The sequence below is a fragment of the Sinocyclocheilus anshuiensis genome, unplaced genomic scaffold (assembly GCF_001515605.1).
Source record: "Sinocyclocheilus anshuiensis isolate Anshui unplaced genomic scaffold, SAMN03320099.WGS_v1.1 scaffold891, whole genome shotgun sequence".
Taxonomy (NCBI): domain Eukaryota; kingdom Metazoa; phylum Chordata; class Actinopteri; order Cypriniformes; family Cyprinidae; genus Sinocyclocheilus; species Sinocyclocheilus anshuiensis.
In genome coordinates this window covers 885,705-900,188 of record NW_015546076.1, presented here as the reverse complement: position 1 = coordinate 900,188, position 14,484 = coordinate 885,705, and the positions used below count along the sequence as shown (strand labels likewise).

The window sequence follows — 14,484 nt, the reverse complement described above, 5'->3', positions numbered from 1 at the left end:
CCCCCCCCCCCCCCCACACACACACTTTCTCAAGGATTTCATTTGCAGACGACAAACCGCTGACTGCTCGTACTTGTTAATAATCGTTAGAACAAGGAAAAAAGCCCCGTGTGACTCCACAAACAGTTGTGCCTAAAGCCCCTGCACTGGAATGTATTGTACCTACCGGTATAATTTATTCGGCAGGCCATCTGGACAGTGAGGGCAAAATCAGGCTTAGAGTATGAATGACCCGCTCTATTGTTTACAAGTCCACAGGTCCACCTCTTACTCGGCTAATCTGTGTGACTCCTCTGGCTTTTAAAGCGCACTGCTGCTGAGGTGGCTTTTCCACGACACAAGAGTCTCAGCAGTCCCTCATTAAGACGCGACAGCAGGATTTTGTGCACGGTTAATCATTAAAGACTTGATTTGCACACAATTACTGGACAATTAATAAATAGTTGGTGGAAAAAGATCAGAATGGTGACGAGAGAGAGAGTTTGAGGGCCTACTTTTCTAGAACTGCATGGATGGACAGTATTTGCAGGACTGCAGTACAGTTCACTTTGCCTGAATGGGAATATGCTTGAATTAAGTTGAATCTTGAATGCATTCGATTCAGTAAATGTACAGTAGCTAATCTGAACTGATTTGAGAGAAAACAGTGGTACTGTATAGGGAACATATACAAAGAAACAATCATGACCTCGTCTCATGTAAAGGTGAAAGAATCTTCTGAAATGCATTACAGAGGCGAAGGTCTCTGAAGGTCTTTGAGTACAGAGAGGTTTAGAAAAAATATATATATAGAGAGAAAGAGTGAGGAAAGTGTACAGCGCTATGGGATGTCAGTATTCATTCAAAACAAGCCTCTCCTTTCACAACACTTAATGAGGGTCAGGGCACAGAAAAAGGTGTTGGCAGGAGTTTCAAACCTGTGAGGAACTGAGCAGAAGCCTTAGGTTTATATACTATAAACGATGGGTGATCAATGCAGGGCTTAACTGTACGCATGTTTTTCAGTTTGCCCCATCAGGATAGTGGTTAAGATTTTTACTTACCCTGACAACATTTTCACTGGCCTTACCACAAAAATCTTTTTTTTTCTTTAATAAAATAACAATCATTAAATAATAAATGAAAATAAAATAAAAAATAAAAATTTTATAATAGATATATTGTAAAATACAATATATTATTGATTCTACCACTAAACTGATTTCTCCAAAACTATAACCAATCATTATTGCAATTTTAACAGATTTGTCCAAAACCTCTAGCAATTTTACCATTGAGTTTTTTTTCGACTATAGTTTACAACTATAAAAAAAAAGATTATTGCAGTTTTAACTGATTTGTCCAAAACTATTGCTATCATTATTGGAATTGTAACAATTTACAATGCTAAAAAAACAAAATAATTTATATGTAAAATAAAATAAAAAATAATCAATTTTACCCATTTTAACTGGTTTTTCACAAAGCATTATTGCAATTTTAACAATTTCCACATTAATAACAGTTTAAATCAGTGATATACAGTCAAATGTGTAGGTTAGCAAGGCATAAAAGCACATGAAACTTGATGTTTCTTTAAGAGTGTCAAGATGCTTCATCTGGCATGAAACTCTCACACTGACTCTAGACTCACTTCTGAGCTCTGCAATGAACTGAATACATATTAAATATGAGGAACACATCAAGCCAAAAAAAAAAAAGTTGTTTAATGAAATGTTTAATTTACTAATTTTGTATTACTGCATAATTATTCAGTAATGTTTCTCTGTTTTGTCTGAGAGGTGGCATTTGCTAAGTGTCACGGTAAAGGCCAGCAGGGGGCGCACTCTGTAACAACAACTAATGACGCAGACGGTTTCCTCAAATGACCCCATCTCACAGCACACTTCACATACATAAACCCGTAGCTGTGAGTCACGCTTCTGTCTGAACCATCTTAATGAGCAACATTTATAAATTTTTGCATCTGACCTCATTACTGTTTCCATCCAATGAGAATCAAGAATGCTTGATATTGCTCTTCACATTAAAGGGGTCATATGATGCTTTTTTAAAGATCATTATTTGTGTTGAGGTAGATATGTGGGGGCGTGTTAGAACGAGCCGTTTTAGGGGGGCGTGGCAGAGTCTTAACTTTGATAAAGTATATCTCTTTGGTTTTGAGACTTTAGTCTTTGCAACTTCAGGATCTTATCTATGCACAATCAGCTTGTAACACGCCAAAGAGAAAGGAAAACTTGAAATCGCATCATATGACCCCTTTAAGATAAGGAGTTTAATGACATTGCAGAATGATTCAGATGTAGCCTTTTAATACTATGGCCCCTAATTAAAGATATAAAACTACTGGAGTGGATAATGCAGCCTATTAAACTACAGAGGAATGTACAAAAAGCCATATGTATTTGTCTTTTATCAGTCAATAAATCAATACACCTCAAAGCTTATGTATTGATACAACAGGCTGTTTCTCACCCCCATTTGATCGTCCTTCCAATTAAGCCTTTTTTTTAAAAGTTGATGAGACCTTTTCAGAGCAGTAGAAAATTAATTCCTCATTGACATGCTGCCTCCCCCATTTTTCCCAGGCTGAAGAGGGCCGGCAACTGAAGGGAAACTCTGCTCCGGCCCCTCACTGTACAATAGAGAGTGGATTTACCTTTCACACTGGTCAGCTGACCCTTTGACACCCGATGACTGCAAAGTTGTGAATTAGAATAAAGGCCAGAGACTTAATCCAATTCCCACAGTGCTAATAAGCGGAGTGCGAGATCACCAAACTCTTCTAGGAACCAGAGGCAGGTTTGTGTGACATTCTAGGAAGAGGAAGGAATTCAAAACTGTACTATTGCAACAATTCAGACCTGAGAGAAGCAGCATGTTGAATGTATGAAATGACACTGATGAAACACATTCTTAGCACATCCCATAAGACAACAACATAAAACCTGTGGGGGTGGGTGGATGAAACCTGTCAATAACATGTCCAGGGCATATTTCAGCTTGCATTGCGACATTATTTTTGACAATGAAGTATATGTGCTTCCCAATTGTCAACATGATGCAAAAGAAAAATTCTCATTACTGTAATGCAAAATATGTTTAACTTTTTATTATTATTATTATTAATATATATTATTTATTAATATTATTATTATTATTTTGCATTCTATGGCCCCTAATTGAAGTAGTAACAAATGCTGCATTATTAATATTAGTATTATTAGTATTAGTGGTAGTAGTAGTAGTATCACGAATCCTGTCCATGGACTTCTGTCCGATTGCCACCAGAGGTCACCATTTCCGATTACATTGACTCTCACACTACACAAACTGTTACACGTCACCCTGGACTACATTTCCCATGCTCCATTGCACTAATCACAAGCTCACCTGAAACCAATCACACACACTACATAAGCCACACTCAAACCATTACAGACTGCCGAGTATTGTTAGCAGTATCGCTGTCTTCACGCAGCTACACTACAGAGCCTGTTCGTTAGCCATTGTTTATTTTCCAAGTCCTAGTTTCAGTCTAGTTTTGCCTTGCCTGTTTTCCAGTCCTTTGATTTTCACCTGTGTATTTTGGATTACCCGTTTGCCTGACCCTGCATTGGATACTGTTTGCCCCAGCCTGGACTATTGCTCGTGTTTACAGATTACCCCTTTTGTCAAGCCCTCTGGATTTTGTTCGCCAATCGATGACCCACGCCTGCCCTAGGAATACTCTTTGTCTTGCCTCATTCGTGACTGTTTGCTGATTATTGACCCATGCCTGTTTGTGACCACGACTTTGAATACCCGTTTGCCTGACCCTGCCTTGGATACTGTTTGCCCCAGCCTGGACTATTGCTCGTGTTTACAGATTACCCCTTTTGTCAAGCCCTCTGGATTTTGTTCGCCGATCGATGACCCACGCCTGTTTGTCATGTCTGTTTGCTGATTATTGACCCATGCCTGTTTGTGACCACGCCTTTGAATAAAGCTCTGCATATGGATCCGCACGCTTCCTCTGTTCCATCTGTAACAAGTAGTAATAATAATAATAATAATAATAATAACAATAACAATAATCATTTTTACTTTAATTTTTTTTTTATTCACATTTCTAAATTGTTTACAGAAATGACAGAAATCATGGTAGTATTTGTTTACTGCCTTAAATGATAAATTATATAATAATAATAATAATAATAATCAACATCATCAATCATACTCATTTATTATAATACATAACTTTAATAGGAATACTGGGAATTACAAAAGTATTCAAAACAACCAGACACACTGGATGAAAATTTTTGGGAAAATGTGCTTATTTTCACAAAAATAAATGTTAAAAATGCAAATAAACGTGTAAAGAAATATTTTCTGATATAATGAAAGTCATATGTTACGTTTTCCAATAAAATAATATTTTAGTCTATTTACTTCAAAATTTCATGTTTAATTGAATGCCATTTCTTTATAATTATTTGTGAAATTTACTTGCAAATTTTGAGTGAAAATTGTTTCAAAACCTTTTTTTAGTTTAAAATAGTTATTTTATGTATGCAAAATATAATTTCTTACTTTTTTTTCTATTTTGGAGTAAGATGCGACCTGGATTTGTTCACGACAATTTTTGTGAAACATACAAAAGGAAATGCTCCTATTGTGGATTAGTTCATCAAGGCAAATGAAAGAAGCCAATGCTTTTATGCTTTTATATCAAATAGGCTATATGATGTGACCATTGACTTGGCCAGTTAAGTCAGTGAATAGAAAGCTTGGTTGAATAGAAAGCAATGTTTGGTAAAAAAAAAAAAAGGCCACAGTGAGAAGATGTAAACATGACAGCTATGTAAACAAGCACAACACATACATCTAATCTCTTTATCTCAGAACAAACTGGGTAGATTCACCTGCTCTGAGCTAGTTCTGTGAACAGGAGGTTCTTTCTGATAAAGACACAGAGACATGTTGTGAAATCCTGTTACTTTTGTGGCCACTGGAAAGGAATCTGGTTGGTTTTGTGAGGGAGACCGAAAGGTTACATAATAGGTATCTATAGGTATCTATATCAAGATATTAATTTTAATATATCTTGAAATGAATCTAAAGAGGATTTATTTGACCAAAATCAAATATCTACGTCTCCAAGCAACCAGAAGAGAGCTGAAGTGTTAATCCCAGAATCCACAAACAAGTCACTTCTTGTTTTTTCCCTTTGAAAAAAAAAAAAACATTCCCACACTGAGATTCAGTCTAATTTACATTGTAAATGACACAAAAAGACTGCAGTTTAAATCAGTTCTTCTTAAAGGTCTCCGCAAACATCTCCAGAATCTAATTACATACTAACTACTTCAACTACTAACTTTTGAATAGAGACACTTGTAATACAGAAATCCTGCTGCGCTGACTCTCTTGGCTCGTGAAAGCTCACGGACACAGGAATCACAGCTGGAGAGATGCACGTGAATATGTTCTTTTCCAAACAATGAGCGACTTAGCAAAAACTGTGGACACCCCATGATGCCAGGAGTGTTTTATTCTTCCTCCTTATGGGCCGAAAAGACTTCATCTCTGCATTGAAGTTATAGCATAATAGGAATTAGTCACTGTGTGATGAAGGGGCATGCTGGGAAATCTGCAGCACCACTGAGACAATCAGTCTTAGCTGAGCCGGTGGGGGGTACAGGCTTGCTGAGGTCTGGCCAATACAACCTGTTTAGTTACTGTTGGGTCATTGTAGAAAAATCCATTTTTCTATATCAATGGACCACTTTTATGGACATGGATACACTACTTGTACAGTACTTTTTTATCTGTTAGAATTTCCATCAAAATTTACGGACCCCCAGACAACATGCGAAGAAAAAAAAAAACTGAAATTGTGTCCACAAATTGAGAATTTCTTTCCACAAATTACTAATTCGTGGCCACATTTGATTAATTTGTTCCCACATTTTAGGTGAATTGTGGCCACGTTGTACTACTTTGTTCCCTAAAATGAGGGAACAAATTCATAAATCAAGAGAACAAATTAGTAAATCATGGAAACAAAATCCTAATTTATGGATATATTGTTTTTATTCCTGCATGTCATGTGCGAGGCTCCATAATTTATGATGGATTCTTGTACATACAATTTTAGTAAGCAAAATAAATAAATAAATAAATAAAACAAAAAATTGGCCACGATTTTGTGAGCAAAACATTTTTCTTAGAATGTTTTTTAAAAGACTCATTTGATATATTTTTTTGTTTATGAATTAGACTGGTTTGATTCTTCTGTTTTCTGACTCAATGATTCAGTCGCTTACAAACTCACTGAAGGGGAAGCTTTTCAGAGAATTATGGCTTAATTTCTGTTTGTTTTTCCCACAAAGCTCTCATATGGCGTAAGAAGTGTTGGAATATAAAGCACAAGTCATATGGACCACTCATGAAACTTTTATGATGTTTTTGTGTCTTAAATGAAGGTTTGAAAGCTCCAGTCCCCATTCATTTTCATGGAAAAGAGCAGTCAGGATATTCTTCAAAAATTCACCTTTTTCGTTCCACACAAGAAAGTCATACATGGTTGGAACGATTCTAAGAACCACAGCAGGTGTGTGTCCGAGGAAAACACATGCATTATCATATGGAGCCACTGTAAATTATTCCTTTAAAATGTATCAGAGTCACAAGAGCTCAAATGCATTTTACTAAATATAACCGGGTAGATTGGTGTGTGTGGATGACTCTGACACATTGGCTATACCTCAGATGACCCCTGCTCGGCTGCAAAGTGAGAGGCAGACGGGCTAATCTAGCAAAGTAAGGAAGGGTCTGCTTAATAATTAACGCAACAAGCGATACATTGCTCTTGTTTAACCACTGTTTATTCTGTGGACCAGATCGCTGAAGTCACAACGTGTTCCCGGTGAGTAATTCCACTGTGCCCTCACCCAAACTGTAAACGCAAGACACTTCTTGTGCAGCGAGATGAGCGCGATGGAAGACTTTTAGGAAATCTGACACCATAAGCACATAAGACAGATGGACGAGTGGTCGCCCCTCAGACCAAAATCGTTTAAAGGCAAATCGCTTCTATTCCGGTCCCAAATAAAACCCCTTTAATAACATTTTATTTTGCTCTGCGAAGGATGCGATAAAGCGCTTCTCCGTCAAGAGGGGAGAAGAGGAAAAGCAAGCTGCGATGTGCTGGCCTGCTTTCCAGCCTGCCCGCCAGTGCGTCGGTCCTGAGACACTAGTGAGTTTTATTTTAGGAGGCTTTTAAGTAGGTCAGCTCTCTAGTAGGTCTCGTCTATGACAGCACAGCGGCTGAGTGTAAACAACAGCACATGATGTTGTTTGTCTCTCGCTCTGTCCTGGCACCAAATGCCACCAGCTTCCCCCCTTCGGCCGGCCCCTGTCCCACGGGTCTCCTGCAATCTTCTTTTCCATTTGCAACCCTAAAAACCTCAAAAAACCAGGCCGTTCACCTCTGACATTCTTACATATGCTAGCATTCGAAGACAATCGAGTTGCTTAAAGCCAGAGTCAGAATTAATACTCAAATGCAAGAAAAAACTGGCTAGTAAAGATAAAATTAACTCATCAGATGGCTGCATAATGCTATGATGAACTGTAACATGGTTCTGACCCTTGCATAAGTAACTGACATGAGTATTTAACAATTCAAATCCAACCATCTACAAAAAATGATGTACAATATATCGGTACCTTGTTGGTTGTCAGGCAATATAAGATATTTATTATTATTATTATTTAATTTATCAGTCAATTAAATATTTAATTCTCCTTTATATTACATTTTAGCTGTAATCTAACACTCAAAGTTAATGTCTAAAAACACAAATAATTTAATAACAATGTTAAATCTTCTAAATACTGTATGATCTAAATACTGTTTATCACAATGTTGTTATGCCTAAATTCACTTGCAGCATTCATACTGATTTTATTGTTTATTTTTTAATTTAAGAAAAATAGTATAGAATTTTATTAGTGGCCACTTATTACTGTTAATAAAATAAAAAAGAAAGAAAAAGAGCAGAATTGATCCTCTATTTTATATACAGTGGGTACGGAAAGTATTCAGACCCCCTTAAATTTTTCACTCTTTGTTATATTGCAGCCATTTGCTAAAATCATTTAAGTTAATTTTTTTTCCTCATTAATGTACACACAGCACCGCATATTGACAGGTATATATATATATATATATATAATTAAAATTAATCATCAGAAGTTTATATAAAATGCCTGGTTTTTATGTTTCTTTGGAAAATAGAAAATAGAAAAAAAATGACAGAACAGAACAAAGGGCTCTTGAAACATGTTTTTCAAAGCTACTTTTAAATAGGTATTTAATTTGATTAAATAGTTTAATAGTTTCATTGCCGGTAATAATAATAATAATAATAATCTATCATTTGGTAAATTTCTCAATTCCCATGCCATAGGCCTAGAAATGAATTTTGTTCCCAAAAAGGCTGCTTCAAATAAAAACAAGGCCCTAGTTTTTCTTCACCATCTGAGTTTTCACACAGGAAGGCTATCTTGGCTCCATCGCATATTGTTCAGAAATGTAAAATTCTTGCTTGGTTAAGTCCAGAAAATATATGTAAGTGATGACAACATCTCTCACTTTGCTCTGAGTGAGAGATGGCTGGAGCCCAGCGGTAAAAAGGTTTCTCAGCGTGGATGAGGTATGTCCTTCCCTCCTCCCCACTAAATGTGCTGCCAAACTGAAACGGAGAATGGGATGTTTACAAGTTTGGGAGAGAAGGTATACAATTCTGGGCATCGTTAACACCACCTCTATGTCGACATGCATTAAGTATTTATACAGTGTGTGCCACAGCGAGTTACAGTTACATGCCAACGTTTTAGAGAGGGTTATCGTCTTTCTCCCAGGCGACAGATATTGCACCCTCATTGTAGTAGCAACATACCCTACTGTAAAAAATAATACAAATATATTACAGTCCTGATTCGGATCCAACAGAAATTCAGAGATTTTATGAGCTGGCTGCCATGGAAACATTTAACACCTCAAATCCACTCAGATGACAAAAGTATGGCACCTTGTTTTAATTAGGACTCAACCTTTATATAGACTCAACATGTGGATCATTAGCCCCATGAAACGCTTTTATACCAAGAGAGCAAATTAATTAGTGCAGTCTGGAATACCTGTGACAGACTGTATCCTCTGACAGCAGTTTCATCAGCCAATAAGTAACAGAAGTACAGGTAGAAAATAATGGTTATATAGGACGAAGTATAGAGATTAGAGCACTGTTATTGGACTGAAGTGGCCATGAAAGTGTTTGGACACACTTGAAATGTCAATGAATTAGATAAAGTATAAAAACAAATGATGTTCCAGTGTGTCTCTAACTTCACTTTACTTACAGTAATGTCTATTTTTTTATAATTTCAACTCTAATAACCTTCTTTTTGTGAAATATTTTGATTGAAGTGTGCTTGAGTTATCTTCCTGTACAATAAATGAATGCCACTTTTTTTTTTTTTTTTCAGATGTTTTTAATCACGGCTTGAGTGTCCAGGTTCTTTATGGGATAACTGCATATAGACTCAGGGACATGTGTGGCATTTTTACCACTTTTATTGATATAAATAGTGGAGTGATGACAGGAAAGATGCAGGAAATGTCACAAGCTGGACTCAAACTAGCATTCATACATCTGTTAAGCCCCAAAAATGACCCCCCCCCCAAAAGTATCATTACACATCAATCACACTTTTTTTTTCCAAGTCTGAATAGCTTTCTGTGTAGAATAGACTGAAAATTAGTTAAAAAAACTAATTAGTTGGAAAAAGTTAACTTAAGAACTGCTGTGACCTGATCACTTATTCAGTGAGATGAACTCATGAACGAATCAGTTCAATACTTGAACTAATAGTTTTAGCCTGATTTGTGAACCGAATCAGCTGGTTCATTGAAACTAGATCAAAAGAATGATTTGTTCGTATTATCCAGCTCTCAAATTCAACTCACTGAATCAAAGATCCAGTTGCAATGATTCTCAAGTTAACAGCTCACTGGAGGGGAAGATGACTTGTATCTTTTCTGGCTGTTCCTCACACAAAGCTATCATGTGGCTTCTGAAGACTTGTGATATAACACATGAAAAACAACAGGTTAAGTAAATAATGACAGAATTTTAATTTTAATTAGACTATAGTCTCATGCCTACATGCTCCAATGTGTCCTGATAGAGTACACTCAGGTATGCAGCAGCAAAAACAAGTTTACACTCAATATATCATCCCATGCCAACCCCTATCAGAGCTCACTATTTACCTCACCTAAAATATGATTATTAAAATGTCTGTAGTACCACACCTTGCAGTCATCAGATGTCAGTAAATATGAATATTTGACAGGAGGGTGGCAGCTGAGCGCTGTTGGCGTATTAATGATCGTGCCAGAGCGCCGATGACTCACAGGCTCTGGTAACTCAGTACAGTCGCTCTAACAAATGTACGTGCCATGTTTAGACAAAGTGATGGAGATTGGTGAAACATGGCACTGCTGCTGTGCCAAAGCGGTGTGCCACCCTGCCCTGTAACAGCACATATTATTGGCTGAAATTTTAGAGGGCACCGAAACCTTCCCTGCTGAATTATAGAAGACCATCAGAATGGAGTTTTGATAGGGTCATAAACATGATTGCTACTGGTACATGCATGACGCATCTCCACTTTACTGTTGTTTTTTTCCACTGTGCTTAACTAAGGTGATTTAGCGAAGTGGTTTGCAGTTAGATGAGGCAAGAAGGGTCCTACCTGTGTGAGTTTGCCGATGGGCTTCCAGGGCGTCTTCCTTGGAAAACTGAGCGCCACACTGATCACATACTAGTGCTTTTGGTCCAGCTGGAAGAAAGAAGAGTACAATAAAAGTAAATACCAGTCGGCTGATAGCTTAATTAGGAACAACAATTTTAGTTTTATAGTAAAAGTTAGAATTATTATTATTAGTAGTAGTCATTTTAGTGTGTTTGTATATATCGGGGCCGATCAAAACATTTTTTTTTTACTGATCGGTATCAGCTCTCCTAAGCCCGAGCCTTATTTTATGTCAGATTTTGTTTTTCTTGATTTTCTGTGTGTTTATTTTATTTTATTTTGGGGTTTTACCATGTTTAAGTTGTCCGGTTTAATTGTGTTTATTATTGTGTTTATTGCTATGTCCTGCTTTGTTGTGCTATAGCCTACAGACAAAGTTAATATACTTAAAAGTCCAGTTATGAACGACAAGGCTAAAATATTTGTAGCTGTGTCTCATCTGCTCAGTGCGTTTCTTTTGTATTTGAACTGTGCGACTTGGATGCGGCGTCTGTCAAAAATAGACTAGGCGCCTATCTTTAGCGAAGCAGCACGGGGAGCAACTTCTGGGATGCTTCTGAAACTTGCCGCGGCGTGGCTGGTATAAACACAAGCATTGACTAGAGTGGCTGCGATCAGCTCTGGTGGATGTGTCGGAGCCGTAATGCGCCGCAGACGTGTGCAGTGTAAATAAGGGGTCTGTTCTAGCGCGTCACCTGCACGTTTGAGCTTCCGTGTTCAGTGTATTTGATGCACACTTTTGTAACAATAACTCATTCATTTATCGTTTACTTTTATTTGCTGTCAGACTATCTGAGAGGTCGTTGTCATAAGGCGTTGCTGTGGGTTGTGTCTTGATTCGGACTTGACTGACAGACTGGTCATGAGCTTCATGCTTTCTAATCTTACCTCCACTTTATGTTGCAATTATTCTGCTTATTGTGCATATAAAATACAAGAAGTTTAGATCAGTAGTCACATATTCATAATTGTAACTACACAGTCTGTTTACAATGTCTACCATCGTAACATGTTTACATCTGCCAATATCTGTATACAATGTGTGCATATATACAGTATACTTGGAGAACGTGTATCTTGATATATATATATATATACATACATCATACATATTACTTTTACTCTCCGCATAAGTCTGTATACAGTACATTGAATTGACTTTAATAACTTTAATCTACTTGAAGTGTGCAACAAACATATATTCCTATAGTAATATACAAGTATCGGATTGGGACTCGGTATCGGCAGATTATCGATATTCAATGACTCGGATCAGATGGGGGGGCACAAAAATCCTGATCGGGACATCCCTAATATATAATTGATTACATGAATAAAATATAAATATTAGGTGAAAAACAAACTAAAAAAAAACCTTCGCAACTAACTGAAATAAGTTGAAGTACTACAGTTACTAAAACTGATGAAAAGCATTATTATTATTATTATTATTATTATTATAGTATTTATTCATATTTTAAATTAGCCTTTATTTTTTCAGGTTTTAGTAATTTTGTTGTGCATTTGTCATTTTTATTATAATATTTATATTTATTTTTATTTTTATTTCAGTTTTAGTTTTAGTACTTCAATTTAAACTTATATCAGTTAGTTGCCAAGGTTTAAGTTTCTCATCTAATAATTCTATTTTATTTCAGCTTTATTTCAATTACCGAAAAAGATTATGAACAGTTTAAATTTTAATTAACAATAATAACACTGACATTACATGGTTGAAGTGATAATCTGACCTTCACTGATATAGTAACTGTAATTCAAATCAAATATCCTCAAGAAAATGCGTTATATCTTCATAAATGTAGCATGCCAGAAGTTTCGAAACTTTTTCATAACATATGTGGAATATTCCCCCAATTAAGCCATTGTCACATTAATATAAGGAACAAAATCATGAATTCGCAAATCTATAATGTAGAATTAAGAACATATTGCATTATAAACCTGTACACTGAAAAAATGTCCTTGATAGAAAGCACTATAAGGACATAGTGTTGATCTGTCAAGTATAGCATACTTTTTTTAAGCTTATGTTTAGAAAATCAAATTGATACTCATAAATTGAACTGAAAAGAAAACAGAAACGCCAAAGGCTGAATTTTTGTTATTTCAAAGTATGAGTTGTTTTTGACATTAAACATCATTCATTTTCCCCCACACACATCAGCAGGGTAAAATACTGTCCCTTGACAGAATCAAAGAGATGTTCTTATCTACAAGAGCTGGCAGCTTTCTCTTGTCTTGTCTTGATAAAAGACCGTAAACCATAAGCTGACACAGAACAGACAGCAACATGTCCTAAAGGATATTAAAGGGGTCATATGATGCGATTTAAATTTTTCCTTTCTCTTTGGAGTGTTACAAGCTCTTGGTGCATAAAGAAGATCTGTAAAGTTGCAAAGACTAAAGTCTCAAATCCAAAGAGATATTCTTTATAAAAGTTCAGAGTCACCCACACCTACCTAAAACGGCTCGTTCTAACACGCCCCCACATATCTACCTCACTATGTGGGAAGATTTGCATAACGCCGCCCAAATGTGGAAAATAATGTGTTTTTTTAACTTTAAACCGCATAAACACATTTCATTACACCAAATACACAAAATAATGTTCTTTTTAGCAGCATCATATGACCCCTTTAAAGCGCTTTGTATCTTCAGACTGATTTATGACATGTACAATGAGTCTCTTCTTACAAACAACACACTATACCTATTTTTTGTGTTCATAGAGATAACAGTAATAAATTATAATCATATAACAGGAAAGGTCATATCAGGTTGACGGACCCTCAGGCAGGTACAGCTCAAGTTTTCCTGTAAAAGCAGATGATTTTGATCAACCATAACTCATTTATCAACGCTGAGGTTGTTTCTTCAGGGTGAATCTCACAAAGCCTGTCAAGCCGTTACATTACATTAAAATATACTACTAGTTAAAAGTTTGGGGTCAGTAATATTTGAAGAGTTCCAATGCAAAAGCCTCTAAAAGCCATCTTGACAACGATCAATCTGCACAGTGCTAACAGCCAAAACCTGGACATTTTAAAGGGGTCATATGATGCTGCTAAAAATAACATTATTTTGTGTATTTGGTGTAATGAAATGTGTTTATGCGGTTTAAAGTAAACAAAACACATTATTTTCCATATATTGTACATTATTGTTTCTCCCCTATGCCCCGCCTTTTTGAAACGCGTCGATTTTTACAAAGCTCATCGGTCTGAAAAAGCGAGGTGTGCTGTGATTGGCCAGCTATCCAGTGCGTTGTGATTGGCCGAATACCTCAAGCGCGAGACGGAAATGTTACGCCCCTCACATACTGTTGATGCCGTGTCCCGGCCGGAGCGACGAGACATAAACATTAAAACCCATTACAAACGAGGCATTTGTTGCATCCAGTGGGGACATAATTATTGATTATAATGACTTATACTGTCTTTTTACGCGTTGCGTTGCATTGCATTGTGTCGCGTAAACATAAAACTCTGCATTTGTGATCAGAGAAATTACAAACAACAAGTGCTACTCTACACTGCCCAAAACTCAAGTTTGAATCATCAGTGGCAAATCCTTTAAATGAAAACATACTTA

At 36.4% G+C, this 14,484-nt stretch overlaps 1 protein-coding gene across 1 annotated transcript in view; it reads right to left on the bottom strand.

The window, feature by feature from the left end:
* The window catches only part of LOC107699906 (zinc finger and BTB domain-containing protein 16-A-like), a 59,188-nt gene that overhangs the window by 15,142 nt on the left and 29,562 nt on the right, over window positions 1-14,484 (bottom strand). Inside the window, exon 5 of the mRNA XM_016501353.1 lies at window positions 10,813-10,899. Coding sequence (XP_016356839.1) covers window positions 10,813-10,899 — 87 coding nt within the window. The remainder of the gene's footprint in view (window positions 1-10,812; window positions 10,900-14,484) is intronic.